The following is a 14,829-nucleotide window of genomic DNA, read 5'->3' as shown; positions in this document are numbered from 1 at the left end:
CTTACTTTCTGAAGAGCAAAATAAAGAGTGTGACATTAAGTCCTAGGGGGTAAAGAGTAACTCATTATTGATTTGGTGATTCCTTTTTACTATTTATTAAATTTTTTTAAGCATGACTACTAATAATAAGAAAATATACTATTATTATTACATAAAATGCATTAAAACTGAATTTATTTATCCAATATCTTTATTCAGTGGTGTGATAAAGGGAAAAATTGGCCATTAACATCTCTTCATTGACAGTATGCCATAGACATCCCTGATAGAGCCTGAATCTTTTCCTCAGTTATTGAAGTTGCAATTTATTGCCAAATATTTTAAAAATCTCAGATAGCAATATGGGTAGGGAATGAGTCAAGAAGATTAATCATTCTCAAAATCCAAGATTGTTGTGAGGGAAAGGATTTAAGGAACCTTTATTATCCTGGTAAAATTATATCATACTTTGGAGCAGATGGAGATATGCTTTCAGGTCTAATATACGTAGGTAAAGTAAATTGAGAGTATATTCATTTTGGCTTGTAAATATCGTTCACTTCTCTTAAAGAGAATATGTACAAGTATATAAATGAACACATACATACAGTTATTGGATGTGTCCAAATATCACAGTCAATGGAGTAATTGTTTAATGACTCTCCTCTTTAAAAAAAAAAAATATATATATATATATATATATATATATATATATATATATATATAATTTCTCTGCTCTTGGAGAGAGAGAGAAAGAGAGAGAGAGAGAGAGAGAGAGAGAGAGAGAGAGAGAGAGAGAGAGAGAGAGAGAGAGAGAGAGGATGAATCACCATGGTAACACTGTTATGGAATAGTAGGTCAAATTTTATCATTTTGCCTCAGGCTTATTGTATTAGATTTTGCTTAGATATGGACACCATTGTAAAACATAAGGTTCAGTATTTCAAAGCTAACCATCAGGACTAGAGAATCTGATCAATAGGCTGCTGATCAAGGGGAAAGATATAGCATAATAGACAGTAATCTCATTGAAATTGACTGAGACATTTAGGGGCAGTTTTATTAGTGCTATCTCTTAAAATCTGGGCTTGGTTTACAGATGCTGACATGATTAAAGGTGTAAATTAATTCAGACTGACTGTTTACCTAGGATGGGTAGGGAAGAGTGGTTTATAAATTTTATTATCCAAGGGGATTAACAGCAGCAAGGATATTTGTTCAAGCTGAGGAAGGATTTTCTTCATTTTCTCTCTCAAGCAAAGAAGCTGTGTGATAAGAGAAAGTGGAATGCAAATAAGGGCCTTGTTTTTGCTTTGCTGCACTTATCAAACCAAACAGAATTCAAAAGCCTTTTAATGATCCATGTGCAACAAATTAGGGAAATATATAGAACAAAGATGGGATGGAATACCCAAGAAAGGTGAGGTGTGTCATTATTGGTGGATCATTTTTTCATTTGTTTTACATAATGCATCACTGTAAACCTCACATGATCATGACTTTGGATTTTCCCAGCAGAATATCTGCTGTACCAAGAGATAAAACTTATGAAACTGTTATTGTGTGTTCTATCAGTAGCCTCAAGCTATGAAGCTATGTCCATTATATGTTGCTTCTGAAAAGAGAGAGCGTACTTTTGTACAAGCAGGTCTGGCTTATTTTTCTCTCCATCCTATTTGATCAAATAAGTAATTAGAAACATCAATACTGCATGTTTGGCAGGTTTCAATGTACTTAAGTGGACCATGGCAACAAATTAACATGATTATCCTTCACAAAGAGAGGCAGCCTGTAATAATGGATTGAAAGTTGGCCACTGATTTCAGAAAGCCCTTTATTCAATATAGACAGAAACATACTATCTATGTGAACAGTGACAAGTCCCTTCAATCTCTTAGAGCCCCAGGCCACTCGCTATGACTTTGTTACAGGTGTGTTGCTGATTTGCATCAGTTGATGGAGTTTCCACAATGCAAATCCCCTGCCACAGATGAATTCATAGGTATGGGTTTAAGCAGGACTAGGACCTCTGTGTGAGGGTTTGCTGAGACTTTTTCAGGGCTGCTTATCCACCTTTGGTGTCTACCTGTCCCCAGTTCTCACCTGTGGCTCTGCTCTAAGAAGCTGTAACATGTACAGGGGCCACACCCAGTAAAACCATCTTGGTAGATGGGCTAAACCATATTGAGGGGAATCTTCAGGCCTTAAACCTGTTGGTGAGTTGTGTGTGTGGGGGGGGATGGAGTGCCTACCCCAAGTATGTGAAGACTTCCCCAGGCAGAATGATAGGATGAGAACAATTTGTTCCAATGACCATGAATGTGACTGAAGCAAGTGCTGTGGAGTGATTAGAGCTTGGTCAGACATCAAAGATGCCAAAATTATTCACTGCATCCTGGGCCATCATCAGTTGTCCTGACTTTTGACTTGCCCCTAGACTTGGATGACTCTGGCAGAGAGAGTGAGGCCAATGACTTTGGCACAACTCTGCCTGGCTTGAATCCAATTCACCCATGAATCAAGACATCTCCCGTGATGTCATAAGTCCTTTTCAAAAATGAAGGATAAACAATACCACCTCTTAAAATTATCCTTCGCAAAATTAAATTGAGATTGAGATTTTTTTCAGTGTCCAAATAGCTCTGTCTCTGAAGTAACAATTGAGTGTGGGAGTGGATATGAAATCCATATTACCTGCATCAATTCAGAGAACTGAGTTAAAGAGACCTTTTCTCCCATTTCTCAGTAGCTCCATTGTCTGGTCTATATTTTCACTGATTCTAACATGCACAGTAGAGACATAGTTCAAATTAATCAAACATTCCAAATAATAAAATGTTACCAAATACACACACACACACATATATATATATATACATGGACCACCAATTTCCATAGGACTAGAATAAAATACAATGTACTTAACCCAAATATATATACCAAATATAATTCAACATTTCTTTGATGAATCAGAAGGCATTTCAGGCAAAGCATCAGGAAGGCAGAGATTTCTATCTGTTTCAGTGACAAATGAGCCAAATTTTACATCCATTTCAAGTCTACTGAAAACCTACCACCAAACCTGCTTTTCGGTCCTTATTTCCCAGTTTTCAGCCCCAATTTTAATCACCTCTTTTTGTCACTTATTAGATATTTGTTTTACTTATTTCATTGGGGTTAATTGTATGACCCTGGGTGGTCACACAATCTCTATGGAGCTAGTTTTCTTCAGCTACAAAATACCTGCCCTTAATATTCAGTTGTGTTGTCTGTCTGTTTGTCTGTCTATCTAAAACTGAATGCAAACCAAAGTCATTTTTACTTTATATCAATGATGCTCTGGACCCTTCCTAGAAGACTCAAAAGGCAGACAGACACTTAAGGAATGCATTTTGATAATAATGACATTGATCTTCATCTGTTCTATTCCTTTCCTGGCTTGGCTAATGTCACAATGCAGAGAGCCAGAAGCAACCCCCATTAACTTAAGGCCAAATACATTATTTGATGTATCTTAGATGTGATTTCTACACTAAAGGTTTGAGCAGCGCAGTGGATAAAGCACCAGCCCTGGATTCTGGAGAACCTGACTTCAAATCCGACCTCAGACACTTGACACTTACTAGCTGTGTGACCCTGGGCAAGTCACTTAACCCTCATTACCCTGCAAAAAAGAAAAAAAGAAAAGAAAAAAAGAAAATGACTGAGTGAGCCTCTGATCAGTTGTGCCCTTTTGAAGGCACCCCAATCAAAGAGGCTGCCATTTACCATTTGGTTAGCAGGTTGGAACTAATTGTAGAATGTCTCCACATGTTCCAGTATCTCTCCAAAGCATTTCCATCACAAATCATTGGAGTAGCTAGGTGGTGTAGTGGATAGAGCACAGGCCCTAAAGATGGGAGGACCTGAGTTCAAAATTTACCTCAGGGGGGCGGCTAGGTGGCGCAGTGCATAAAGCACCGGCCCTGGATTCAGGAGTACCTGAGTTCAAATCCGGCCTCAGACACTTGACACTTACTAGCTGTGTGACCCTAGGCAAGTCACTTAACCCCCATTGCCCGGCAAAAAAAAAAAAAAAAATTTACCTCAGACACTTACTAGCTGTGTGACCCTGGGCAAGTCACTTAAGCCCAATTGCCTTAAACATCTGGGGTCATCTCCAATCATCCTGATGTGCATCTTGCCACTGGACGCAGATGGTTCTGGAGGAGACAGTGAGGTTTGTGACCTTATGCAACCCTCCATCACTTCAATTCAATGCAAGTCATGACATCACCCTCACGTCATGGTCCTCTTTGAGAATGAAGGACAAATAACTACAATCACAAATCGTCTCTACTTCCCAGGAAGCAGTCTCCCTAGCCTCTTTTACCAGATCCCTGAATATCCTAGTCAATAGATAAAGAAATATTCTTTAACACATTCTTGTCTATTCTATATAATCCTACAAAGCAAATGTTTTCCCTAAAAACATGTACTAGGAATTTGGTTATTTAAAACAGCGGAAATGAAATGTTTTCTTGTTAAAAGGAGAAAGAAATGGAAGATGGTTCTGGTATAGCAAGTATAATTTTACCTTTCAAATGATCTGTGCCCCTTAACTTCTTGGGCTAAGAGCTTTTCCATGAAGGTTTTCACATCCTAAAGGAACACAGCGTAGAAAATCCAAGGCACAGTCATATGTCAGAAGGAAATTTGGGATCTCTAGCTTTCAGTCAACCTGCCTGAATAATGTGAGAGAAGCAACATTTCAGCAGCCTAGGCACTATCCTGGGACACTCACGGGGAATTACAAAAGTGGCACTTGACATTATAAAAAGGGCTTTTGATCCAAAGAGACATCCATCATTACCACTGAATGAGGAGTGAAATGAAGTGTTTACTTGATTTTCATTTCTCCCACCATCATGGGAGAAAATACTAATGATATTAGAAAAGGGAAAACTGCTTTTGAAAAATACACAAAAACAAGAGTATCACCAACTTCTGCTCTGTGTATCACCTCACTGTATTTTTTCTATTTCTTTTATTTGTTGTCTCTATCAGTTAGATTGTAAGATCCTTGAGGCCAAGGATTGTCTAGCTTTTTTTGTATTGGTATGTGGTGGGATTGGCATACAGTAAGCACTTAATGAATATTTTTAAGCATATTCATTCATTCTTTTCATTCATATTAGAAAGCAACAAATATTGACTCCCTCCATGGATTTGCATCTCCACATATTTTCCTGTAATACTGCAGCTTCTTCATGAGAACCTCAGTTAAAAAAAAAAAAAACAGCACCAGGTCGAATTGTTGTATGGACACTCAAGTCAAAAGCAATGGTGAAGAATCTGCCACCTGTCATGTGGTTTTGACTTGGGAGAACCTCTGGATTTTTTTTTTATTTTCAGCCTTTTGAGGCCCAATTTTTTCCCTGCTTTGGAGGGGTCTGGGCTGCTCAGCCTGGTGGTTTGAAACAGCTCCCAGAAATGTTTCAATCATGACCACAATGGGGCTTGATTGTCAGCTCCTTCTCATATGCATGCCAGCAGGATGCACATTCAACAATTTTGGAGTCTCCTCTTTTCTGTCTGTTTGTAATTAGACATCCTTCACTGTAATGTGGCTTTTGGAAAAGCTGAATTACACTCTTTGTGGGGTGACTGGTTTTAAAGCAACCCACTGAATGTAAATATGGGGAGAGGAAAAAAGAGAGAAAGAGAGATACAGGGCAGGACCAATGGAGAGGGTGAAGGAAGGAGAAGAAGAATGCTGAAAAGCAGCTTGGCATATGGAAGAGAGTGCAGGCCTTGGTTGAGGAAGTTCTCTGTGATATCTACTGGTTTCATGACCATGGATATCATTTAACCTCTTAGTGTCCCAAGGCCACTCTCTGTCTAAGATTACACATTACAGAAAAGTTGACAATCTGCACTGATAGTTGTTTTGTTCAATTTCCAAAACAAAAATATTCCACGAGACTACTTCTTTGATATCACATATCCAGACCAAAAGTGAAATAAAATAAAAAATGCCAATAAAGAGAGATGGTGAGGTAGAAGGGAAAGACAATACTGGATTGGGATCAGGAAACTAGTTCTACCTCTAGTGGTGCTGCTGGATGACCTAGTCCAAGTCACTTAAACTCCTTTAGACTTGGTTTACTCATCTGTTAAATTGAGGTGCTTGAGTTGGACTAAGATGATAGAATTAGAATTGCAACCTATCAATCAATAAGTATTCATAAAGCACCTATTATGTGCTAACTGTGCTGGAGATGCTGGAAAAACAAAGGCAAAAGTGAAATAGATCCTGTACTCATGGAACTTGTATTCTATAGAGGAACACTACATATGTGTGTGTGTGTGTGTGTGTGTGTGTGTATAAATTGTGTGTTTATATAAATGTGTGTCTGTGTGTTTGTATATATCTGCATATATTATGTGTATATGCACACATGTACATACATATACATATTCCTAAATAGGCAAACACGCATATATACACATACACACACACACACACACACACACACACACACACATATATATATATACACACAGACATACATACACACACACACTCCTTCTAGATGGTGCAAATGGGATTGACCTCAGAGAAAGACTTGAGTTTAACCCCTGCCTAGAACACTTACTCACTGTGTAGTTCTGGGCAAATCATTTAACATCTCTCAGTTGCTGTTTATTCCTCTGTAAAGTGGATTTCATAATAGCACCAACCTCACAGGGTTGTTTGTGAAGATCAGGTGAGATAATGTATGGAAAGCATTTCGTATACCCTAAAGGATTCTATAAATGCTTATGATCATTGTGCTTGTCATCATTATATAAGTATATACAAAAAATACAAGTGATATACCAAAAGGGCACCTGGGAGGGGGGCGGAGATCAGGAAAGACCTCAGATAGAACCTACTATTTGGGTTAAGCTTTGTTGGAAACTAGGGCTTCTGAGAAGTGAAGGTGAAGATGGTGTTCATACCAGGGATGGGGGACAGCTTGTTCAAAGGCAGTATCAGAGAAGAAATAGCCCATGTGAAGAACAGAGGGTGAGTGAGTTTTATCACCGACAGAATGTAAAAGGGATTAATGTGCAAAAATCCTGAAAATGTAGACTGAAGCCAAGTTGTAGCGGGCTTTAAATGCCAAGAAGACGGGGTGGCTAGGTGGCGCAGTGGATAAAGCACCGGCCTTGGATTCAGGAGTACCTGAGTTCAAATCTGGCTTCAGACACTTGACACTTACTAGCTGTGTGACCCTGGGCAAGTCACTTAACCCCCATTGCCCAGCAAAAAAAAATGCCAAGCAGAGCATTGATCCTAGAGGTAAGAGGACAATGACATGATCAGACCTGTCCCTTAGGAACTTCAATCTGACAGCTCTCGGGAGGATAGATTGGAGTAGGGCAAGATTTGAGAAAGGGAAACTAATGAGGAAGTCCAAGTGAGAGGTGATAAGGGCCTGAATTAGGACAGTGGTAATGTGAGTAGATAGAATGAAATGTATTGAAGAAATATTGTATAGATAGAATTGACAAGACTCAGCAACTGCTGGATATATAGAATGAGAGAGGCTAAGGAGTTGATGATAACTCTAAGGTTGTAAAACTGAGTGATTGGGAATATGGTAGTGCCTTCAATGTATATAGGGGTGAGTTTGAGGGAAAAGATAATAAATTCTGAGGTAGTAATGGTGATTTAGAGATACTCATCAGATACCCATTATTTCAAATATCCAATTGGCAGAACTGGAATTCAGGAGAGAGTTCACTGTATAGAGATCTTGGAATTATCTATCTATCTATCTATCTATCTATCTATCTATCTATCTATGTGATAATTTTTAACTCATAGGAACTAATTAAAGTCACCATGATACAGTGTATCTAGAAGGGGGAAAAGAGGTCCCAGGAGTGGAGTTTTGGGTGACATCCACAGTTTGGGGGCTAGAGTATGCATATTGGTCCAGCAAAGGGGACTGAGAAAGAGCAGTTAGATCGGATAACCAAAAGAGAATATTAGTAAAATGAAAACCCAGAGAAAAGATGGAATCCAAAAAGAAAAAAATGATCAACAATGTTGAACACTGTGCAGAGGTCAAGAAAGCTAAAGGTTGAGGAAATGATCATTGACTTTTCAATTTAAAGATGATTAATAACTTTGGAGAGATTAGTTTCAGTTCAATGATGAAGTCAAAAGCTTAATTTCTTTCTTTTTTTAGAAGCTTAATTTCAAAGTGTTGAAAAGTATGTGAGATCTGGGAAGTTAAAGGAAAAGGAATAAATTGCATAATGTAGGTGATATCCAAAAAGTCAAGAGATGGAGGCAGAAAGTGTAGTTAATTAAAATAGAGAAGTAAAGGATGATAGCTTAAGGGGAAGGAAAAATCAATAAAGATTTCTTTAAGGATGAGAGAGGCCTTCTTATGTTTGTTGAAATTAGTCCAAGGAGATAGGAGGGAATGGGATCAAGGGTACAAGTAGAGGGGTTGGCTTGGGGGATGAGAAGGGTCATCAGAAACTAGAGTAAAGGAGGAAAGATGGAAGATGATGTCAAATGATGTTAAGATGTAAAGAAAGAGAGAAGAAAGAGCTCAGAGTGGATGAACTTTATTTTCTTAGTGAAAGATAATACAAAGTCCTCTGCAGAGAAAGTGTAGGCAAAATATGTGCTAGGTAGGTAGGTGCTATAATGATCCAAATTTTACAGTTGAAGGAACTGAGGCAGACAGAGGTTAAATGACTTGCCCAGGGTCAAACAGCTAATATGTATGTTGGGCAAAATTTGAATTCAAGTTTCCTGATTCCAGGCCTAGTATTCTAGCCAATATGCCACCCAACCACCTCTTTTTGACAGATTGGGAAGGGAGAACAGAGGAGACAGAGCAGGTGTAATGTATTTGTAGAGTACCAAGAAGTGAGTGAGAACAAAGAATAGGTTTGAAAGCTCTGAGGTTTGGAAAATTATGGAATTACAGCTCATAGTTGATAAAGGAATTTTAGAATTCTTGATCATAGATGTTCATCTCTTGTGGGTGATGATGATCCAAAACTCAGACTATGTGGAATAAAAGAGTAGATTATGAGAGTTGAGAAGATGGAGGAAGGAGAAGATTAACATGTTTGAGGAAATATATTGGAGTCCTCTAGTCTAAGAAGTAGGGATTTGTGGAGATCAGAAGGGAAAAAAAACTTCAAAACATGGTCACTGAAGTAAACTAGTTTTATAGTTGTTGCTATTGTTATTGTTGTTTATACCTTATACAAACCAGGTTAATGCACATAGGGTCTGCAAACAAGATCAACTGGATTTTCTATAAGGCTTCTTTTATTCAGAAAGCACCCAAATCAAGAGAATTGTTTACTCTGATTAGCGGTACTAACAAGGTTCTGTCATCCACAGACATATTGAAAAACAAACTCACAGTTTAGAAATATCTGTTTTTAGAAGATATAAATGATATATGAAAGAGACAATTGTAGGAGACAAATGGTTCTGTTTGGGAAAATACCAATTTTTACATCACATTTCAGGATCTTATTCTCTGTCAGACATTCACCACTAACCAAAAGCTAACTGTAGTATGATGCATATGTTGGAGGAACAGGCAGTATTCTCAGCATCTCTGTACAATTAATCGCAGCTAATAAGACATCTGCACCAAATGTGTGTGTGTGTGTGTGTGTGTGTGTGTGTGTGTGTGAACAGGTGGTATATGAGGCAGACAATTAACTGGAGCAAAGAAATATCTCTTGAAATGGGATAAAAGGTATCAAATGCTTCTTCAGATACATAATCAGCAAACTACAATAGTCCTATGTTTATTTAGAACAAAGATGGGGTTACTTAGGTTCATAGGTAAACTCCATTTCAAGGGGTTAAGTTGGAAAGGAATTTCATGATTCCCACATAGAATTCCTTGACACAAGAGGAAGAATGGCTTGGGGACTGGTAGGTAGCAGCCTAAGGTGAGCTGTATGGATAAAATGATCCTTAAAGGAGAGGTTGCTAAGTGGTGGCAGCGAAAGGAGAGTCTGGAAGTGGCAGTGGGGAGCAAGGATGTGACACCTTCTTCTTTGACCAGTGTTGAAGGGGCATGAGGGAAGATTCAACATGTGCATAGAAACGAATGACCATGATTTCTAGAGGATTGAAGGAGAATATCATTAGAGGATACCTGGACAATTATGACATACAAATGCAGTGGTACAGTATAAGAATGACAAAAGGTATGGATTCAGAGAAACTCAGGAGGACCTATACAAGCTGGATGCAGAGCCAAAGGAGCAGAACCAGGAGAACCGTTTATATATACATATATATATATATATATATATATACTGTAAGACATTAAAATAAAACTATTGGGAAAGACTTTAAGAGTAAGGGACCTGTGGGGGCAACTAGGTGGTACAGTGGATAAAGCACCAGCCCTGGATTCAGGAGGACCTGAGTTAAAATACAGTCTCTGGGGGCAGCTAGGTGGCGCAGTGGATAGAGCACCAGCCCTGGAGTCAGGAGTACCTGAGTTCAGGTCCGGCCTCAGACACTTAACACTTACTAGCTGTGTGACCCTGAGCAAGTCACTTAACCCCAATTGCCTCACTAAAAAAAAAAAAATACAGTCTCTGACACTTACTAGCTGTGTGACCCTGGGCAAGTCACTTAACCCTCATTGCCCCACCCCCCCCAAAGTAACAGACCTGAGAAGTTGCTTAGTATATTTCTTTGGGGGGGGCGGGGCAATGAGGCTTAAGTGACTTGCCCAAGGTCACACAGCTAGTAAGTGTTAAGTGTCTGAGGCCAGATTTGAACTCAGGTCCTCCTGACTCCAGGGCCGGTGCTCTATCCACTGCGCCATCTAGCTGCCCCTGCCTAGTATATTTCAAATCATCATCATCGATGATGGAACTGAGGCCCAAAGAAAGGATATGATATACCTGAGATCACACAGATAATCAGTTGGATTTTAACCCGACTCCTCTATCTTCATATCTAATATTTTTCCATGGTGTTACTTTGGCTTTATTTAAGTTCTGAGTAGGCATGAGTCACAGCCAACTGAAGACTATTCAGAAATGAAGATAAAACATCCCCTATTTATAATGGAAATAAGTGGAGAAAAATGGTTCAGTTTGGAAAAAAAACATATTTTTCATGTCATCTTTCAGGATCCTATTCTTTGTCAGGCACTCACCACTGACCAAAAGCTAAGTATAGTGAGAATGTGGTGTAGTGTTAGAGGAAAAGGTAGCATCTCCCCACAAATTATCCCTCCATTAACTAATGTGTGAACATTTGGACACGTTTGAATCTTCTGATAATGCAAACAGTTTAAAGCTTAATGAGGAGATTGGACATAAACATTGCCACTAATACCATCACTGCCAATGTACAGAAAACATTTTCTACTTTATGGTAACTAATAGAAGGTGATGCTAGCAAACACACATTTGGGTAACAAAGAGAGGTGCTGTGATATAATGGAAAAAAGGCCAGGACTGGCATTGGGATGACTTGTGTTCAAGCCCTGCCTCTAACATATATTAGCTGTGTGACCGTGGACAAGTCTCTTAACCTCTCAGTGTCCCAGATAATTCTCCAGGACTAGTTAATCAACAAGCATTTTAATAAGTTCCTACTATGTGCCAGGCAATTTGCTAAGCACTAAGGAGGCAAAGAAAAACAAAGGATGGTCTCTGCTCCCAAAGAGTTCATAGTCTAATAGGGGAGAAAACAAGAAAACAACTTTGTACAAACAAGATGTGTGCAAGATAAATTGAAGATAATCCACAGAAGGAAAGAATTAACATTAAGGGGGATCCTGAAAGGCTTTTTGGAGAAGTTGAGATTTTTATCTGTGACTTGAAGGAAGCCAGGAAAACCAGGAGGCAGAGAAGAAAAGGAAGATAATTCCAGGTATTGGGAACAGTCAAAGAAAAAAAGTCAAAAGATGGATGTCTTATTGGAGAAATAGCCAGAAGGCCAGTGTCACTGAATTGCAGAGGATGTTGGGGTGAATAAGGTTTAAGAAGACTGGAAAGATAGGAGGGAGCCAAGTTAGGAAGTTATTGAATGCCAGTGGGATTTGCTGATTCCCAAGAGTTTCTTCACCAAGAGTTTCCTATAGTAATGATAAAATGGGTATGTTTCTGAATGAGTGAATGAATAAATGAATGATTAGATAGATGGATAGAAAGAAAGGAAGGGAGGGAGGGAGAGAAAGAAAGAAAAGGAGAGAGAGGGGGGCACAAATGTGAATTAAAGTATATTACAGCTGTTTAAAGCAAGATCATCAGTTAAGGCTCTTTATCAATAGGAAGTATTGTTAATACCAAAGTGTGACCATCATTAGGAATAGATTACAATCATTGTCTCACTTTCTAAAGTAAAGCTTCTACTTAAACTGTGGGTTGAGATCCCATATGAGGTTGTGTGATCAAATGCAAGGGTCACGTAGAATATGGTAGTAAATGTTTGATTTGTTTACTTATTTTATATATCTATATATGGGGGTCACCTAAAAATTTCTCAGGTGAAAAGGGGTCACAAGTGGAAAAGGTTTAAGAAGCCCTGCCCTAAAGGATGTTTCCAAAGCTATGGAAGGGTTGTTTCCCATATCATTCATTTCTTTCCCCTAAATGCTTTGACTTATGATTTAGAGGGTTACTAATATTTCATTTTGTTTTCTAGGACACAGCAGGTCAAGAGAGATATAGGACAATTACTACAGCTTATTACCGGGGTGCCATGGGCTTTATTCTAATGTACGACATCACCAATGAAGAATCCTTCAATGCTGTGCAAGACTGGTAAGTTAGACCCAAGTGTCTATTGGTGAAAAATTGTTATGGGTTTTCCTTTATTGCTTTCCTATCCCTTTCTCCTCCAAAGAAATAACATCCTCTAGTTTCCTCATTTATTGCATATTGGGGTCACTCTTTGATGGCGAACTCCTTACATGTCTACTAAGGATTCATCCAAGATTTTTTTCTAAAAATCATCACTGAGCTGTGATCAGAACCATCCCCTAGTTGAGTTTTATTGATGAGCTGAATTGTGTTATTTTTCCAAGTTTTGTCACCATACTAATGCTTGACAACCCATAACCCCTCTTTCTCTTTGAAAGAACTGGATGTACTTGTGTTGTTTCTTATTAATAGTGAAAGATTGTTTTCTCCTGGAAATTCTTCAGTAGACTTGAAATAATGGATTCTTTAAGATGGACAGGCATGGAGTCAGTGGTATAGGGAAAAGTGGAACTAGGGGAAAAAGTCTTGGCTAAGGAATCAGAGGAGATAGGTTCAAATCCCACCTGTGACAATTAATATCTGTGTGATCTTGGGCATGTCACTCAAACTTGCTGGGCTTCTATTTCCTCCTCTGTGAAATAAGAGGATGGAACTAGATCAAAGCTTCTTAAAATATGGGTTGTGACCCCCTGTGGGGTCACATAACTGAATGTGGGGGTCATGAAAAACTTGGCAACAGTAAAAGATTATATATACCTATTTCATATACCTGTATACCCAGGGTCACATAAAAATTTCATGGGTGAAAAGGGGTCACGAATGGAAAAAGTTTAAGAAGCCCTGAACTGGATGACCTCCAAGGTCTCTTCCAACCCTAGATCCTCTTCTTATTCATAATTGTATTTTTTTTTTTTAGTGAGGCAATTGGGGTTAAGTGACTTGCCCAGGGTCACACAGCTAGTGTTAAGTGTCTGAGGCCGGATTTGAACTCAGGTCCTCCTGACTCCAGGGCCGGTGCTCTATCCACTGTGCCACCTAGCTGCCCCCATAATTGTATTTTGACATCCAAAGGAAAAAGTCTCTGTAAGTGATTGCTTCGATCAATTCAATCATTTGATTCAATAAAGATTAAGCCCCTACTATGTTCCAGGCACTGTACTAAGCACTGGCAATACAAAAGGAGGCAAAAGACCATCCCTGCTCTCATGAAGCCTACAGTCTAATGGAGAAGACAATGGGAAAACAAATACATGCAAAGAAAGCTATATATAGGACTAATGGGAAATAATTATGAGAAGGAAGGCACTGGAATTAAGAACAATTGGGAAGGGCTTCCAGGAGGATATGGCAATTTATTTGGGATCAGGAGCTTTAATTTTCCTCATGCAGTTAGGTGGCCTCTGTCCTGGGAGGAAACGCTTCAAGAGATGAGTGCAGGGAACTAGGCTGGGATCCCTAATTCATTGCTCTCCCTCTAATTAGTCAGGAATCCAGCCAGAGCTGTGAGACTCTATATGGCCAACACGTTCAAACACAGGTGTGCTCCATCCCAACACGGAAGCATGAAGCCCTCTCTGGAGTGACAAAATAGCATTGATTGGCATTCAACGTAGATTTTTTTCTTCATGTCCTTGGTCTCTCTACTGGTACAGAACTAGGTGATCATTTAAAGTGACCTTTAATGTGGAGAAAATTAGCAACCACCCGAAGGAAGGGAGAAAAATCATCAAAACATTTGACTAGCTGTGTGACCCTGGACAAGTTACTGAATCCTCATAGCCCTGCCCCCCCCCCCAAAAAGACTAATAGCCATTAAATGAGGTGGTCATGTCATGTTAACATTCAAATTAATATTTGCATGCAAATAGGATGATAAATTTATAGCTAGAAGAGACCTCAGAGGCCATCCGCTAAAACCCCATCATCTTACAGATGTGGAAACTGAGGCTCATGGAAGTTAAGTAACATATACAAGGTTATACAACTAGTAGCTTACTAAAGAAGGATTCTAATCCATGTCCTCAATCTGCTTTGTGTTGAATACACCTTAAGGGGATTTTGCCTGGAAAACTAGAGCTTGTTCCAGATTGCCCTCTA

General features: G+C 39.0%; 1 protein-coding gene across 1 annotated transcript in view; it reads left to right on the top strand.

Annotated features, from left to right (window-relative positions):
• Positions 1–14,829, top strand: part of RAB3C (RAB3C, member RAS oncogene family) — a 336,699-nt gene that overhangs the window by 159,242 nt on the left and 162,628 nt on the right. Inside the window, exon 3 of the mRNA XM_043985980.1 lies at positions 12,674–12,792. Coding sequence (XP_043841915.1) covers positions 12,674–12,792 — 119 coding nt within the window. The remainder of the gene's footprint in view (positions 1–12,673; positions 12,793–14,829) is intronic.

Source organism: Dromiciops gliroides, chromosome 1 (genome assembly GCF_019393635.1).
Source record: "Dromiciops gliroides isolate mDroGli1 chromosome 1, mDroGli1.pri, whole genome shotgun sequence".
Lineage (NCBI taxonomy): Eukaryota > Metazoa > Chordata > Mammalia > Microbiotheria > Microbiotheriidae > Dromiciops > Dromiciops gliroides.
Note: the sequence above shows the minus strand (reverse complement) of the source record. Positions and strands in the feature narration are given on the sequence as shown.